The sequence below is a fragment of the Protopterus annectens genome, chromosome 2.part0, assembly GCF_019279795.1.
Source record: "Protopterus annectens isolate FY-2018-M chromosome 2.part0, PAN1.0, whole genome shotgun sequence".
NCBI lineage: Eukaryota > Metazoa > Chordata > Ceratodontiformes > Protopteridae > Protopterus > Protopterus annectens.
This window is the reverse complement of record NC_056728.1, coordinates 707,709,180-707,728,597: the sequence shown is the minus strand read 5'-3', so window position 1 is coordinate 707,728,597 and position 19,418 is coordinate 707,709,180. Positions and strand designations below refer to the sequence as shown.

At 39.7% G+C, this 19,418-nt stretch overlaps 1 protein-coding gene across 1 annotated transcript in view; it reads left to right on the top strand.

The window, feature by feature from the left end:
• The window catches only part of ECPAS (Ecm29 proteasome adaptor and scaffold), a 2,158,898-nt gene that overhangs the window by 1,155,543 nt on the left and 983,937 nt on the right, over window positions 1-19,418 (top strand). Inside the window, exon 26 of the mRNA XM_044061033.1 lies at window positions 10,006-10,060. Within this exon, the coding sequence (XP_043916968.1) occupies window positions 10,006-10,060 (55 nt within the window). The remainder of the gene's footprint in view (window positions 1-10,005; window positions 10,061-19,418) is intronic.

Here is a 19,418-nt window from a genome sequence, read left to right as displayed (position 1 = left end):
CTATGTAAGCCCCGCTTTTACACTTGTTTTAACACAACTCCGCGTAGCTAGGCAACCATCCACTGCTCTGCTGTATTCATCTGTTTACGCGTAGTGCACCTCAGTGCACCACAGCATACTACCCTACAGTAGGGGTAACCATTGGCAGTTATAGATGCAAAAACTTCAGTAGATAAATTTTCCCTTAGTAGCTGCCCATGGTCCAGTTGAGAAGTCATTAAGTTGCATTTAGCTGCTCAGAGAGCACCTCAGCTGCACTTTTGTCCCTTAAACAGTCCCAAAACCCACCAAATCTACAATAGTCTCATACCATTTAGAGAACCTCCAACTAGTATAGACCCTGTATAGAGCACCCCATTCATATAGACCCCATTTAGAACACCCAGTTATACCACACCCCTCCATTTTTTCTCCCCATCGTGAAAACAGGATTTAACCTAGCATTGTGGATGGTTGGTTTCTTTCCATTTCTCCTACCAACCTGATTGACATGGGTATCCTGAGCCAATGTAGGAACTGCCTCATGTACACTGACAACCCTCTACTCACAAATCACCCAAGTACAATTTGTGAGAGATGCATCTACACTAAGAATCTGGAATCCTTGTTCTGTTGCTCACAGAACAGTAACAATGAACTGGTTGTCAGTTTACATACTAAACCTCCTATGCAAACCATGCACTCAGCACATAAACCATCACAAGTGGAGGTACTCATCTGAAACCTGTCTAAACACCAGAGACCTTCCAAACACAAACATGCTACACATATTACAGCACCTACAGCATTCAGTACACACAGAAACACAAGCACCAGTGTCTCATCAAATAAGCCCCTAGGGCAAAGCACATCTAAACCAACTTTTTATTCCTAGGTGACTTCATTGTGAGATACACAGATGTCCTACTCACCAGGCTGGACAAGGAGAAGGTTATGGTCAGCCAGCTGTTAGGTGCCAGGAGCTGTCAGATCTCACATGCACTCAAGTCTCTCAAGTACTGTTCTGGCTCTGTTGCAGTTCATATTGGTGTGAATGACTTAAGACGTACTCAAGTCTCTCAACAAGTACTATTATGGCTCTGTCGCAGTTCATATTGGTGTGAATGACTTAAGACATACCTCACTGGACTGTATGAAGAGAGACATGATTGAGGTCTATGAATATGTGTCCCAGGCAGGTATGTCCCTAACTTTTAGCAGCACTCTACCCTCACCTGGGATGATACCACAATATAAACAAAAAATGATTGACTTCAACAATTGGCTTAGTTTCTGGTGTCATTCTAAGGGGGATCCAGTTCCTATCAGCCTGGGATGACATGATTGATAGACCACTCTGCTTTGCTTAGAGATGGCCTTCACCTGTCACCTCTAGGCTTTCGGTTACTGGCTAACCCCATAATGCCTTTTTTTAGGCAAGGTGTCTCAAGAACAATTTCCAGTGTGAAAATATCACTCACAAGTAAAGGTTATGCTGCTAAACAGTAGGAGGTTAAATCAGAAACTGCACTTGTTGGAAACACTCCTCTCCCTGGAGGATGTTTGCGCAGTCACAGGCTACAATGCCTTCCACACTTTCAGACCATAAAATAAACATGTGAGAGCCAAAGGATTAGGAGTATCTATTTTCATCAAAGATAAATACACCTCTAGACTGGTTAGACAGGAAAACTCCATGGAGTAACTCCAAGTTCAACTAACTGCGAGTAAGACCTCCTTCAAGTCATTGTTAGCTCTATGGCCCCCTACAGTGAACCAAGATACCCATGCTGTTTATTTGGACCTACTTGAGTCAATCAACATACAACCAAGCACTCTAGCCATGGGCGATTTTAACTATCCTTCTATTGACTGGGAAACTTATACGAGTACCAACATACTTGCACAAAGGTTCCTGGACTTAACAGTAATGCCTTGGAGCAAATAGCATGCAACCCCACAAGGGGCTCAAATATTCTCCTCCTGGTCCTCATCAACATGGGTGAGCATTACACCTCCAGAAGAATAGGACCCTCGCTGGTGAAATCTGATCACAAATCAGTCACATTTGAAGTAGCTATAACACCTGAACCCCACTTAGGTGAAATCTAGCTAAAAAGTTCACCAAAGCAAATTATACTCTCCTAAGGGATGGCATAAATAATTTCCAAGCTCCTGTTCCCACAGATGGCATTGACAACTATCCTAAGGTATACACAAATGTCCTGCAGAAACACTTATACAAAGGTGTTGACACAGCTGTACCTGATATGATCAAAACAAGATACTCAAGAAACAAAAACAAGCCTCTAAGGTGGACATCTAGTATTAATAAGTTAGACAAGAAGAGGAAGAAGTTGCTGTCTTAAGAATAAAAAAGAGAGGTCCCAGCACTGGAAGAACACCCTCCTCTGCTTGAACAAACAAATAAGACCACTTGTGAAATCCTCTAAGGGCAACTTTGAAAAAAAATGTAGCAACCATAACTAAGGATGACTATAAGGCATTCTTCATCTATATCCGTAACCTAAAAGGTAGGACCCAGACGTGTACTGAACTAGCTGTGGATGGCATCACACATACACTGATACTGTGAAAATACCTAGCCTGTTAACTGACAGTGTTGGTGAAAATTTCACCTCCCTGTCCCCTCCAAACATTCCACAAAGCATTCCCACTATGTCTCCCCCACCTTGCATCTCCAAAGAGCAAGTCATTAATGCTCTTTTCAAGACCAGTAATGTTCTCTGCATGGCCAAAAACACAGTCTCTATAGGACTGGATGGCATTCCAGGTTGTGTTTTAAATGGTCTAAAACAGAGTTAGCAACTCCATTAGGTACTCTCTTCAACCACAGCCTGAGTACTGGTTTTGTCCTAGTTGAATGGAAAACAGCAACCATCATTCTCCTTCATAATGGGGATACAGCAACAGTCCTTGGGAACTACAGAGCCATAAGCTTAACCAGCCTTATCTGTAAGGCCATGGAATGAATCATCATGGACGTTGTAAATAAGGATATAGGTGATCTCCAAATCCTTGATTCAACACAGTTTGGTTTTCTCCAAGGCAGGTCATGCCTGTCAAACCTGGTGGATTTCTTTGAAAACATCAGCAGAGCCATAGGCGAAGGCAAATCTGTGCATACAGCCTACCTTGACTTAGCCAAGGCCTTCGACACAATCCCGCATTCAGGCATCATTGATAAACTCTCCCAGTTGAACACCAACCGTTATGTCGTCAGGTGGGCTGCTAACTGGCTCACCTACAGATCACACTCAGTCAAAGTTGGGGACTTTACCTCAACCAGCAGACTTGTCATTATTGGGCTTCCACAGGGATCAGTGCTAGGCCCCCTATTATTTGGAATATACTTCTCAGAAGTTCTGGCCAAAACAGAGGGTCTGTGGCTGACTAAGTTTGCTGATGACTTCAAATTAGGTGTAATCATTGAATGCCCAAACAATGTCAATATACTTCAAGAGGGACTTAAACCAGTGATTGGTACTAAAGCCATGGACGAAAACCCAATGCAAAAAAAATGCAATATCATCCTGTTCAGTAAAAACGATGTCCTTGTAGACTATCATATAAATAATAATACCCTAAGTAATAACTCAGTAGTGAGAGACTTGGGAAAGCAAGTTGACTGTACCCTACACTTTAACCACCATGTGTCTACTGTGGTAAGGAAGGCATCCTTCGTCGCACACCTCAGTAGCAAATGCATTGCCTCAAGAGCGAAAGTGATCACAACACCCCTGTACTCGACCCTCATCAGGTCAATAATTGAGTATAGTGTCCCCTTTGGTGTGTACCTTACCAGATACCTGCAACAACTTCAGAGACTTCTAACGAAGAAAATTCAGAGTCTCCAGCACATGTCATACATTGGCAGTCTGAAGTCACTGGCACTGTATTTAGTAGCATACTGACTACTTAGAGGTGGCTTGTGCCTGGTCTACAAAACAGTCTTCGATCCAAACTTAATGCAAATGCTGCACATCTGCAAGTCAAATGGGACAAGGGTCACCTGCTCCAGGGACCTTAACCTGGCCTGTGACATAAATAGGACCTGCTGGAGAGACAGATACATCTCTCAGAGTTTGCCACTCCTCTGGAATAGGCTACTAGTTCACATCAAACAAAGCCCCTCTATTACCCTGTTTAAGCATAACCTAAATGACTGCATGGGAAACCATAAATTCCTGCCAGGGATTTCACCTATGACCCTCCTAGATATGGGCAGTCATTGCTAACTAAGATCTCAAGTTTAGGCTAGATCCCTTATATTGGGTTTCTGTACTATTATATTGAACACACAAGGCTAGGCTTATAAAGACCTTTGGGTCAATAGGTCAGTAACTACCAATGAACCTAACTGGGAACATACTTTCTGTGAGTGTGATGAGTTGGCAGACTTTAAAGATTCCCTGCAGACTACCCTGTCGGAGATACTGGTTGAGCAAATTGGTGTAACTAGGGAAATATTTCAGAGCTATGATACATAATCTGAATTGGCTCGATAGTAAGGCCTTGCTAAGTCTAATTATGGTGGCTGCAAAAAAAGCAATTACTAGAAAATGGAAATCCAAGTCTAAACCAACTGTAGTAGAAGTACTGAATATAGTAACAGAGTTAAAACAACTGGAACTGGGATCTTTAAAAAAGGGTAGGAGCAAATTACATAGGAAATATTAATGGGAATTGTGGGAACAGTATGTACAGGAGAGGAATAAGGTTTAAAAGAAGGCAGGACTTGAATGAGCAATGTAATGTTTGATCTGCAATGAATGGGTAAGTTATAAGTGATGTATAATGTTTACATCTAGGATTATGTCAGTAATGTTTGTGATGTAAAATGCTTGCAGCTGGGATAATGTCTATGTGATTTGTCTTCATTTATACAAATGTATGATTGCCTATGTCATAGTAGTAATTTAATAAATATGTTTCTTGTTTAAAAATGGATAGAAGGTGCTAGATTCAAACCCTCCTTCCCAGCTAAACTTTAAAGATATACCATTGGGGGTACACTTCAAACTGAATAGAGTCATGCATGGCAACACATAATCTAGGTGATGCATATCAGGGGAAGTGTTGTATAGACCAACCACTTTAGTCATCAGCTGTGGAGCACAGAATCCTGTAGATAAAAGAACATGACTCACAAACTGTATGCCATGTCTGGGCTAGGCAATTGTTGGCATCACATTTGGTTCTGGGTGATTTGACCACATCAACTAATGTCAGAAAAAAATACATTATATATATATATATATATATATATATATATATATATATATAAGCATAGCTATTTATTTATTTATTTATTGTTTTTTGTTTACCTGGAAAGTCTGACTGGGCATGTCTCATTTTCAGTTGAGCTCTAGGGAGAAATGTTCCACAAAAATATATATATATTTGCAACAATAAAAATTGAACATGTTAAGCATTACTTTGCAGATAATACTGAGAAAAATAGTAAAGACGTTTGTCATGTACTTTAGAAGTTACATTATTTTACATAAGTCAAAGACTTATTAACGCGTAATAACTGAAGAAACAAGAGCAGTGATGGTGCACATAGGTTCAGTATGTATATTGACATTAATGAGGTAGGATATCACTACTGCAGCAACAGAAAATGGAGGAAGAAGGGTATAAGCAGGAATCGTCAAGAAAAACATAAGTAAAAAAAGTTCTGATAGTGGAGAGGTTGAGATAACACTGGATAAGTAAGATGATGAGGTGGGTAAGGAGGGGCTATTATTAGGAGAGGATTATGGATCTCCGTTGGTTGGAGGAGCAGTAGCAGTGGGGATGAAGGAGAAAGAAATGGATAAGAACTGTGAGCGAGTCGGGGTAATTGATACAGAGATTGGCAGTGGAAGAGAAACAGAAAGGTTTTTTTTTTCAGGATGGGAACTTGTGAATAGTCATGAGGAAGTTGTGTTGTTTTAGGCTGTGTTTGAAATCTGTGGCAATGTTGTCTTGTTTTAGGGTGGGTGGGGATGGCGCTTCAGTGCTTAGCAGCATAGGTTGACTAAAGTGAGTTGCCAGCAGAGTTATGAGACTTGGTCCTGGTCAGGAGATATTTGTTCTGTGAGCAGAGATTCCCAGGAGGGAAGTAGTGTTGATGGTGTTTTGTAGTGACAGGCAGATGTTGGGGTTGTGTATTATTTTTTGGTACTAAGCAGTTTGGAGTAGATTAAGTAATTAGGCAGTTTGGGTCTGTGTAGGTGTTTCAGAGCTATACAGTGGTTTGAATGGTTTGGTAAACTGGATGCATGGAAGGCATTTTAGAGCATTTTCACAGCATTTTATTCCAATGGTGGCCTAAAAAAATGATGAAAAAGAAAAGAAATTCAGTCTTACTTTTTTTTCTTTCAAGGAAGACATATGTCGTGCCCAAGGCTTAATGTTCAAAGCCGACAAAATAGTAGCCGTTGTGGGAATGCACAGGTCTTATCTGGGAATACTGCCTCCTTCCCTAACCCCCCCCCCCCCAAAAGACAGTCACTGCCCTATACATCCCTCTGGTGTTAGATTAGGATGAAAGCAGAGGTTTAAATTGCCTTAGCCATATATTTCAAGTGACTGCTGATACATGTATACATAGCATGCTTCCTCACCCCTAACCCTCAAAATCAGGCCCATGTATATATGCATGGTGTGATTGTGAGAATGATTTCAGTAATATATTCTGATTTGTTGCTCCTAGACAGTACACCACCCCTACACAAGCTATAGTAACCTTCTGTTTACACCTATGAGGTCTGTGAGAAAAGTAAATAAACAATGACCACACCATCCTCAGCTCAATCACAAGCTATAATGACTTCATGTGCACACATCTAAGGTTTGACTGTGATGAAAATTAAACTTGTAATAACCACACAATCCAAGCCCCCCCCCCCCATAACCTACAGCAGCTTTCTGTACCCACACATTTGTGCAGGGCTGGTTTTAGAATGGGTGTGGTTGAAACCAGAGGCTATTATCAGATTTATCCTAAAAGGTCATATCTCAGCACTGTTCAGATTAAACAGCTCAGTCAGAAAATTGATTTTGTCCTCATTTTTTTCAACCAGTAATAGCTTTTGTGGGGGTCCCAACAGAGTCAAGGATGATTAAGGGAGCCCCCAGTATCCATTTATACAGTCTGGTGAGTGGATACCACCAGACTCCAAGAAGATGCAAGTGTCTGAATGTTCTGTGATATATTTTATGTCTTACTTTTAAAACATAATTAGTTGTTAGGTATATTTTTTACTGATACCCAGAAGAATAATGTCTGTGCCCTGGCATTATTGGGTGCATGCACAGATATAAATCAGTGATATTACACACACACACACACTTACTTTTGTACTTATTCCTCCAAATAGAAATACATTGTGCAACAGTAGTAGTGCCACACTAGATCATAGACTGCTGTTTAGTAATTGTCAAACAGCAGCAGGGGTAAGTCACTTATTTACCTCATTGAGGAGTAATGCATACCTGTTGCTGTCCCTGATTTCACAGACCTTCCTCGATTTTGTTCATAATTTTGCTTTCTCCTTCATAAAAAGTTTGGTTTGCTGATAAATCATTCAGGATTATAAACAGTCAATCAATCCAGACATCTAAGTCTTATACTTATTGTCCAAAAATACATATTGATGCAAAAGGTGTTATTCTATTATATTTTTAAGCAAATTAGAGTAATATTTAAAATGTAGTCCTGATTCTGAACCTTTATTCTATTATTTTTGGGATTGCACTGAATTCCTAAGCAAATGAATTGAGAGTTATAGTATCTGGTGTTCTACTTGTGTTTATAAACCTCCCTGAAAGAGTAAACCATCCCTGGTGATCAGAAGTATCAGCTCTTCTTAAAATCCATAATTTTCACCAAGATAAGTCACTCTGGGCTGCAGATCTCTCTAGTGCTTGCCTTGCTCATGTTCATTATCAGCTTCATCCTAACAGGGTCATATCACAGCCCTGTACAGGTTAAAGAGCATAATTAGTAAATCAATACATGTTTTTATTCCTCATTTTTCCCCAACCAGCAGCAGCTTTTATGGGGCCCCCACACAGTCAAGGATGGTTAAGGGGGACCCCTGCAGCCATGGGTATACCAGGGACCTAAATATGGCTATGTAGTTAGTTTTAGTGGAGAACATGTGAAACAGGAGGATGTAACTAAGCCAGGGGCACTATGTCAGTAGTAAAATATTTAATGGAATTCTGATACTCCTTTACTTGGTGAAACACTGTTACTACAACCAGAAATATCTTTAATTTTAAAGGAGATATAAATTAGAGTTATTATCCATGTGGTTTATTAAGTATAGAATAATGCTGTACTAGCTTTTGTTAGTTTGACAGACATGTTACAAAATATCAGGATAAGATAACTTGCTGTGGTTGGTTCCTCCTAGGGAACAGGGGGCCCCCAGCAACTGCAGGGTTCGTTGGTGCCTAAAGCCGGCTATGGTGGTAGCACCATTGTTTTTAAATCAGTCCATTCATTTCCTTGTATTCTTTCCAGGGACAGGATCCCAGGAAGAGAAGGCCTTTCACAGCTTGGGATTCATCTTTACCTTAGGTTTTACGTGAAGAAAGTGTACAAGTTCAGGAAGATAGAATAACTGTTCCTGTCCTTTGTTTCAGGAAGAGAGGAGTTTCCGTTAGTAAGCAAACCTTTTCCAAGTGATTTGCTGACTGTGTTGTGTTTTGTTATTCAGCAGTCAGATGCGCATTAGAAATGCTACTGTCTGATGTCACAGCTAGAAGTGTAGGGGACATCATCCATTATGTCTCCATTTGGAATGTTTGTTCTGCTCCCACTTCTGTCTTTTCATACCTTTCGCAAGAACTTTTGCTTGGCCTAGGCTGCGACTCCAGGAGTTGTGTTCTTTGGTGCTTCATCATTACAGTATTTTGCCTGCTAACCATTCACATTTTCACCATTCTCTGACTCTGAGCTCTTGGAAGGTTTCATTTGTATTGCTTGAGGATGCTTCCTACAAATCTTCCCCCTTTGGAGAGCTTCTCTTATCAGTTATAACAAATATGTACTAACCTTACCCTTTAATCGCAGAACAAGTCCTTCTTAGCAGGTATTTATCACACACCTGCCATTCCCTGTGCTTGAGCTGTATAGCCCTCCAGTGGCTGTTGGGAGTTTCAAGTAGATCAGGCATCTCTATATGTATACATTCTTGTATGTTACACTTTTTCCTTAGAAACTTTGCTTACTGAGAAGATGAGGATGAACTAGCAATCTGTGTGTCTGAGCATGCAGTTGTAGTCCTGACTATGCACCACCTGAGAAGAGAAAAATAACTGAGGTTGGGGTTGCAGGGGAGGAAATCTGAACAGTCTACATAGCAAGAAGAGCCTCTTTACTTATTAATTGATATGATGGTTATGTATGTTACCCTCAGCATTACAGCAGTATCATAATTTGTCTCCCTCTCATTTCATTTTTAATTAAATTACAGGTGGTAGATTGTTATTGTGAAGACAATTTTATTATAGAGTATGAAACTTGTTTTATTTTCTAAAGCTGAATGCTTTAGAACGAACGCCATCCAGTAGGGCTCAGGTTTGATTCCCTCAGTCTTCTGTTGTGGGCAGCAAAATAACCAAAAGTATTCTTTTGCCATCCCTAGAAAGCGACAGTTGTGGCGGTTGGGCTTGGGTTGTTAGCAAATGAAAATAAAGTAGCTTGAGGATGCAACATATGTAGTCTGAATGATAATCTAGACAGTGAAGATCACAAAAGTATTATTGAGCAGCTGTATGTGATGGCATGAGCAGCTGTATGTGATGGCATGATAGTTTAAGTACAACTTTGAATACTGAGAAAACTTCAGATTTCAGGACTGTCTGAAAGGAAAATGAGCTTATTACAGTTTGTCATTATTTTATTGAGATCAGATTTACTATAGCACTATTCCTTGGAAATGTTTCATAATTTTAAAACAGGATCAGAAGAACTTTTAAAAGCTGTGTCCCATTTTTTTTCAGACCCACCTTAAAGAAATCCAGAGTGCTTTTGTGTCCATTCTTTCTGAGAGTGATGGTAAGTAAGTTCTGTGTTGAACAGTGTCTAAGAAAAGGGCAACTATGCTGAAAATTTGGGATGTAGACTATTTAATGCATGTAAAGGACAGACTTTTAAGCTCATCGTCTCCTTTTGCTGTCAAGCAAATTTTAAAATAAGAGTAGCATTCAGGGTTATTTTTAAATAGTGTATTAACTTTCTGTAAACGTTTGACATTTAGCAGGTTTGACTTGGAGTACTTTACTTCATTCAGTGATGTATGTATATTTTGGGTGTGCTCAACTAAGTATCTAGTAGGCTTGGTTAAAAAAAACTGACATTGGACAGCCTTAGCCTCTGTGAATATCATTTTTGGCATATGTATTCACACATCTTTGACTTGTTGAATATCTTGAAATGTGCAATACTTAGGTTTTTCACAACTCTCCAAGCTATGGTTTAATAGTTACCTATTCAATGGACAACAATGTGTAATGTGGCAAGGTTCCCTATCTCAATACCAGACTAACAAAACTGGTGTCCTACAGGTGCCCATTCTATGACCCCTCCTGTTCAATATGTTCATCAATAATCTACACACTGCCTGCCAAGCCAAAACATTAATCCAATACACCGACAAATCCATCATCATTTCCTCCTTAACAACATACCAGACCTGTTGCATAAAACACAGAATGCCTTTGCTTCAATAGAATCCTGGTTAAATGGTGCGCACTTGCTGCTTAACCCTAACAAAACTAAACTTTTACTTTTCACTCCTAAAACATTTTCATCTGAATTTAAAATCTATTCACAAAACAAAATCGAGATTGAAATTGTAACAAGTGCTAAGTTACTGGCTGTCATCATAGACAACAAACTCGCATTTCACCAACACATACACAAAGCTATTAAAAAAACTCATTTCAAACTAGGGACACTATATAGACACAAAAACGTTTTGTATCCAAACACCAAAAGGGCATTAGGAAATGCCCATTTGATCCACTCTCTAATCTACACTGCTCTTATTTTTGCTAACCTACATGTGACACTCAAAACCAAACTTCAGTCTTATTATTACAACATTACTAAATTTGCTACAGGCTCATCATACTGCACACACCATTGCAATGCTCTTAAAGATCTAAACTGTCTGAAATTCCCCCACTGTCTTAACTACCTACAACTTTCAGTTGCACAAAAATGTACAAATCTGACAGCTGTCCTGCCTTAATATCTATTCTGCATACTCACATTCCCACCAGAAATCTCCTCTCTGCTGACAACTTATAAGCGTACACAATCCCAATACCAAAAAGTGCAAGCTTACACTAAAAAACTAGAGGTGTTCCTCAAATCTTAGACAAAAAAAGAGATTCCTACTATGCTTATAGAGTGTCATCAGGGGTCCAAGCCATCTATCTGACACAGAATTCTATAAAGTTACAGCCTTAATGAAGTCAAAAAAAGTTTTTCTTTTATAGATGGTCAAATAGATGAATGGTTTCTGACAGGGTGTATAATTGAAGAAATTAGAAAATATTTGTATGTAGAAGCTCCTAGGATGAGCAATAGTTTTGGGCAACCAAAGATACATAAAGATATAAATGCGCAACCAATGCGACCTATTGTTGCAAGTAGTGGAGGGAAGACAGAAACTATGGCAATTTTTGTAGACAGACATCTGCAACAAGTGGTGAAATTGTGTTCATCATATATCAAGGATTCTTTTGAATTCAAAGATTTGCTGAAAGAGGTAAGAGTGAGAAGTGATGACATACTGGTAACATAGGTTCATAGGTAGGTACTAGGCTATCGGCCCAAGGGCCTACGTAAGCCTAGCCAGCAAGGTACCATAGCTTATGCCACCCAATAAAGTTATTTTCCTGTGCCACTGTCCATCAGAGAGACAGAAGTGATCCCCGGGGTGTATTTCCTATTTCCCATCCACTCATCAAGATTTTTCTTGAAGAGTGCTAATGAAGAACTTTGCTTGACATAGCTGGGTAGCTTGTTCCAGAGTATTTCATATTGGATGTTAAATCACTGTATACAGTTATCCCTAATGACGAAGGGATGGAAGTGGTTAGATTAGAGCTTATAAGTTCCACAAAATTTTCATCCAATATGGTTAGCTTATTAATGAAAATATTAGATATACAAACATACTCAAAACAACTCTCACTTTAACATCACAGCAAAAGACAACACCACTATATACCCAACTGAACACACCAAATTGCTAGGAGTGGAAATAGACAATAATCTAAAATTTGACATTCACATATCCATGACCATAAAAAACGTCCACAAAAAACTAGGAACGTTATACAGAAATAAGCAACTTGTCACCAAAGCAGCAAAGATTTCAATAGCAAATTCCCACCCTTATCTCCACCCTACTTTATGCCTCTCCAATATATACCAACCTAAGGCAATGCGATCTAAACAAGCTGGAGACCTGCTACAACAAAATTGCCAAATTCGCCACAGGGGCATCCTACCGTAGTCACCACTGTCTCTCACTTGCTGAACTGGGCTGGCTTGAACTCCCTCACCTTCTTCAATGGTATCAACTCTCACTCGCCCACAAACTAGTAAACCATCCACTAAATGTCCCATCCCTCCAGAATCTACTCCAACCCTGTCGCACCACCAGACCACTAAGATCCAGCAACAAAAATCACTTGCAGATCACTAAAGCCAATAACTCTGCTGGTGAAGCACTATTCTCTTGTGCCATAGCCAAATTATGGAACTCCCTCCCACTCACAATTATCTCCATACCATCATGCTCCCACTTCAAAACTTTACTAAAAGCGCACTTAAAAACATACTGGCTATGCCCTTGCAACTCCCACTCTAATATCACCCACCCCATCTAACCACTACCTTTCTTTCCACCCCACTAACTACCTTGATTATAGGAAGCTCAGATGCTCATAAGCCTAGTACTTATTATGCAGCAGGAACTTCTTATCGTAACATTTGTTAATGTCTGTTATTTACTTCGCAGATAAAGATTCTAGTTGTCAACTGATGTACATTGTTCTTCATCTGTAAATATGTTTGTAATTAATTGCTATGTTAAATTGTTAATCACTATGTAATCCAATGTAACTATTGTCTGTTTATTTTAACTGTGAAGCTTTTCTCCCCAGGCCTCCACTGAAAATGGGCCTACGTCCAGTCAGACACTCCCGGTCAACAAATGTAAATAAATAAATAAATAGATAGATATTATTCTTAATTACAATTTCTTTGAATTTAACCATAAAATATATAGACAAGTTAACGAAGTTGCCATGGGTGCCTCGATGGCACCAAGCTATGCAAATATCTTTATGTACGGCTGGGAAAAATGTCATATTTTTGTAAGCAGTTTTATAAGCATTTTATTGATGATGTTTTTTAATTTGGAGAGGGGACCAGAAATTGTTAGATGAGTTTATAGTCTATCTTAATGGGTTATGTACTTCTCTTAAATTTACGTCTGTGAATAATGTGGAGACCATCAATTTTTGGATTTGATTATATATAAGGAAAATGATAAGCTGCTTACCTCAATTTTTAAGAAAAATGTACAAAATAATTCATACTTGCACTATGACAGCATGCACCCCAAAATTACAAAAAATTAATATAGTAAAAGGCCAGTTAAAAAGGGTCTATCCAGTTAACTGATGATGATGGAATATCCCAAAAAGAATGCACAAGTCTATGTAATACATTTGTGAATAGAGGGATACCCCAAAGAAGATATTGCAAAAATCTATAATGAAGTTATGGAGAAAAGAGATGTAGATGCACATGTGACAAATAAGAGTATAAAGGCAGATTATAAAACAACTATGCAAGTTACAAATAGTGTAGATTCAGGAACAATCAAAAGTATTGTAAAAAATAACTGGAAATGTTTAAAATGTAGTGCAGAAATTGGCAAAAAAGTAGGGGAAGTGCCAGTTTTTGTGCAAAAAAAAAGAGGGAAAAGTTTCAAGAATATATTCCAGAATAAATTGAACAGCAAGCATCTAGTGTGCAATAACCCTGGAATGTTCAAATGTATGAATTGTAATATGTGTGACTATCTATTAATAGGGGTCAAAGAAATTAAAATAGGAGCATCGTTAATACATTTGAAAGAAAAATATACATGCAAATCTAGGTTTATTGTATATCTAATTATTTGTCAATCATGTGAAGCTTTTTATGTGGAGCGTACTACAAGAGAGTTGTATAAAAGGGTGTATGAGCATAAATATGCTGTTAGTATGAAGGATGAAAAAAATGCAATGGGAAAACATTATAAAGAAAACGGATGTAAAGTAGTTTTCAAGTATTGTATATTAGGCAAAGTAACTAATTATGAGGAGAAATTTGATGCTGAATCAGAACTGGGGTGGAAAGAGTATCAGTGGCAGGTCAAATTCAATGCATGCCATCCACCAGGGCTAAATGACAGAAAAGAGTTTACTGCTTTTTTAAAAAGGAAAAAGTTGAGTTGTGTGTCCTGATAGATTACATGGCTTGTTCAAATGATATAAAATGTCTTGTAGTTTTAAGTACATTATGCAGTCTGAAGAAATCAAGGGATGACGAATGCACTTACTGTTAGATGTACCACTGTTTGAAGTGAAAAATTAAAGTGGAACCTGTTTTTATATTGGCTCCGTTTTTCGGTTTGTCTTCACAGACAATACCACAGTGATGTGGTACATCAACAAGCAGGGAGGGACAAAACCTTATCTCCTGTTTAGACTAGCTCTTCCGGTTTGGGATCTAGCTGTCCAGTATCACGTAACCATTCAGGCAGTTTATATTCCATCAGATCAGAACATTGTGGCATATTCTCTGAGCAGGCCCATGACACAGGGTTGTGAGTGGATGCTTCACTTAGATGTGTTTCTGGACATTGTCCACCAGTGGGATACTCCTCAAGTAGATCTTTTTGCCTCCCCTGTGAATAAACAACTTCCTCTCTTTTGCACCAGAATCCCTTGTCTTCTGGCTTGGAAGTTGGACATCCTCTCCTTTTCTTGGAAGGGGATGTTTCTTTATGCCTTCCCTTCCTGTCATACCAAAGGTCTGCTCAAGATAGAACAGGATGCTCCCAAAATCTTGTTGGTGACTCCCTTTTGGTCCAGGCAGCATTGGTTCCCTCTTCTTCTGCATTTAGCCAAGGACAATCATCACAAGCTACCTCACAGGGTGGACCTAAGTACATAAGACAAAGGGGTCTCTCATCCAACCCCACCTACCCACTCTTCACTTGACATTTTGGGTGATAGGATTTTGATCCATTTTAGGCACCTTTTTTCTGAGGACATGCTTTGGGTCCTGCAAGAGGCCAGAAAAGCCACTACTAGGGAATCTTACTTATCCAGATGGAAGAGGTTTTCTGTATGGTGTCTTTCCCGTAACCTGGATCCACTTACTGTGGAAGTTCCTTTGGTTCTGTCTTATTTGTGTGAATTGCTTAATGCTGGGTTGGCATAGTCTTCTGTTAAAGCCCACCTGTCAGCTGTTTCTGTCTGCCTTTGATTCCCCCTTTGGCTTCTAGATTTGAGGTCAAACAATTTCTTAAAGTCTCCTTCACATTAGGCTTCCCAGGAAGCCTGTTCCTCCTTCCTTACACCTTAAATTTGTTTTTCTGTTTTGCCTGCAGCTTGTTTCCTTACAGTATTGTTCTTGGAAGACCGTTCTTTTGTTCCTTACATTAGCCAGATGGTGTCTGAGCTGCAAGCCTTTATGGCTCTTTCTCCTTTTTTGCTTTTTCTTAAGGACAGGATGTCACTTTGTACTCCTCCTTCTTTTATGTGGTTAACAAATTGTCTCTTAATAAGTCTGTTAATTTGCCACTTTTTTCCCCTTCTCCACAATCTGCTGTTTGGATAAAACTAAAGCCATTCATAAATCTGAGTAGCTTTTTGTTTCCTTTCACCCTAGGTCTTTAGATTTGTCTGTTTCCAAGCAAACCATTTATTCCTGGATGTCTAAAGCCATTTTTTTGTCTTATTCCTTTCATGGGAAAAGCCATCCTTCTTCAATTAAGGCTCATTCTACCAGGGCTGTTTATTCTTCTGGTGCTTTTTCAAAGGTTTAGATATGAATTCTCTTCTTGAGGCAGCTACTTGGATTTCTGTCCATACTTTTACTAAGCACTGTAAGTTGGATGTTGTTTCTAGGGCTAGAGACGTTTTTGCTAGGGCTGTCCTACATAGTTTTCTTGAGGGCTCTGCTGGTCCTTCCTCCTCCCAGCTTTCTTCCTGAGCTTTTGTACTCTTCATATTGTAAAGAATACTACAACAGTGATAAGGAAGGACATAGTACAGTTGTGTAAAATCTTACCATAATAGCAGACGTCCTTCTTTTCACTGTTGCAGTATTATCTCCCTCCCTCCCTCATCCTGTTCCTTTTCTCCTTCTGGGCGTGCTTGTTACCTCTTTATCTCTTTAGAGAGTCATTCCTCCTGGGGCTTTTCATTTCTGAGGATGGTACGTCTGTACATCACCTTTATGCCCTATTCCATATGCAGGAGCATACGTGTGACGTTAAGTGTCCTTATTACCACCAAAAGGCTTGGTATACTGGCCAGACATCGGACTACCTTTGGCGAGGATCCCTATAGTAAAAAGTACTGCCACAGTGAAGAGGAGGACATCTACTGTTAAGGTAAGATTTTCTACAGCTGTTCTTTTCTGCATATCCCAATTGAAGTAGCATTACATTTATTTAACTCTCTTAATGTACTTTCCTGAAATAAAAGAAAAGCAAAATAGTGACACATGGGGAATTCATGAGTTACTGTGAGCCTAGAAAGCATGCACCATTTATTTACAATCTGTGTTTTACAAAAAGAAGCGATACTACATCGACTAAAGTGGGTTATGTTACTAAGATGAAAAAAATGCCGGAGACTGGGAGCTTGGTGAACTACAATTTAATAACAAGAAATGTCATAATCTGTGGTGTAAAATTATGAAATGATGGGAATGATGTTTAGAGAAACAGACCTGATCTTATTAAAGGTTTTGGATGCATGCAGATTAAGTAAAATTACTGGCATGGTATTAAGAGAATTAGCCAAGAAAAGATGCGTGTAAGATAAAGTGTAGGTCAGATAATAAGACAAATATAGGAAATAGTTAGGAATTGTTGAAGAAATAATGGATACAAAAAAGAAAGCCATTTGAGAAACCAGAATGCAGTTGTCAATTCTTACTTCATGCAGTAGGTGTGGCTGTAAGCTCAACTGGAAATGTCCTAGAAATTACCTAGTATTTAATTATTTATATAAAATGCATGGTACAAAAGGACATTTTGCAAAAATGTGTTAACTCAAAAACAAGTACATTCAAAAGAATTTGCATGTTGCTTTAAAGATGCACAAAAATGAGCATGTTCTTCGTGTTTCACTGTTGCAGTCATTACATTTCGGTTATCTGCTTGCAGGAAGCCCTCAGTAGGCCTGATTACCAAAGTCTTGGGTCCTGCGTTGGTTGCTGTCTCATCTTCCATGATGTCAGGTAGTCAGGGGTATAAAGCATGCAGCCGACGCCATTGCATCAGTCTTTCTTGCCGTGCAGTGCCCGAAGCAAGTGCCGGTCGGCCAACTCCTGAAATTTTCGTTTTCGAGTTTCAGATCCGAAGTCTTCAACAAAGCTAAGTACCCCATTGGGGATCCTTTTTCTTGCTCTAAACCGATGTCAGTAAAAGTTAACAATTGTATTACTTGTGGAAAGCAAATACCTCATAAAGATTTTCATTCGTACTGCATTCCTTGCTTAGGCCCAGACCACGACGTCCCTCGCTGTCGGTTTTGTGCCTTATTCAATCCTCAAACTATTTGTCGTCTGTTCATTTTTGGTACTTGGTTCAATTATCCAGAAATGGCTTCGGTAAGCCACCCAACTACTGACATTTCGAAAAAACGCAAAGATGGACAGAGAGACTGCTTAGGTCCAAAGCAGCCGACGACGCTTCCATTAAGCTAGTCTCCAGTGAGACACTTTCGCAGCCCCTGATACCCACTACTTCAGATTCACAGGCCTCTAATGAGACCCATTCGGAGTCTGATAGGCCGCGTGATGCTTCTTCGACTATGGAACCTGCGGATGTCTCTACCTTGGATGGGTCCGGAGCCGCTGTGCAGGCACCGGCTTCTGAGGGTGTACTCAGGCGTACTGACTTGCATATTAAACCAACGCCATCTTCTTCTTCAAGGCCTAAAACTCAATCCACGCCTAGAAAACCGACACCCAGACCGCATGGTCAGGCCCCTATGCCTAAAAAACAAATGACAAGAATGGCTGAAGACCTTATTACTCTAATCAGAGGAAGTCACCCTTCTCCCTCTAAGAGAACTAGAACTGATTTTCCTTCTGATTCTTCTGATCAGGATTCTGAAATTTCTGTTTCTGCTGATGACCAGGATTTAACCTTATCTACCTATGAGGATTCTGTAGCAGAGGACTCCATTCCCTCTGCTTCCCCTCCAGAAGATTTCTCTTTTGGTGTAACTTTGCATACTCTTAGGGAGCATTTCCGCTGGGAAAGCCAGGATAACTCTGACTCCAAAAAGAGGCTTAGGGAATTCTTACTCCTACCTCAACACAGACCTTTAGCTATCCTTCCTGTACTGGACATTGTAGATGATGTCTTCTTGGAATCTAGCCTGGCCCCAGACACTTTACCTCCAGCTCCCAGGAAACCTGACTGGTATTACAGAGTACCTGACTCGCACAAGTTCCTCTTTAAGAATCCTACTGCGGATCCAGGACCATTTCACAGGGACCCAAAGGCATTAAGGCTACTACTGCTAAAAACTCTATCCCCTCTAATAGAGATTCCAGGGCCCTGGACAGATTGGGCAAGAAGGTATACGCTTCTGCTACCTTGGCCATTAAGGCCTTAAACTGCTAGTTTCATATGTTAAAGTATCAGCAACATATTACTGGATTACTTAAATAGAAAATTATGTTGATTCCTGACTGTGCTGAAAATAAAGAATTACAGGATTTAATGCATTCTGCTGAACAAGTTGGTAAACATACTTTGCAATGTGGTTTTGATTCATTAGAGGCATCTTGCAGGGCTGCTGTCACTGGGACTGTACTTAGAAGGCATGCTTGGCTTAAGGAGCAAACTTTGCCAGATCATGTTAAAGCTAAATTACTGGATGCTCCCTTAAACCAAGACCCACCTGTTTGGCAACAAAGCAGAAGTAGTACTTAAGATGGACGAAAAGCTAAATCTATGCAAACTGTTAAAGATTTCCTACAAGTACAGCCTCCCACATTTAGTAGGCACTGGCCTTCCAAGAATTGGTCCTTTCCTGTCTCTTACAGGCCTTCTCAGTCCAAACCCAGGACCACCAGACCACCCAGGCTTCAG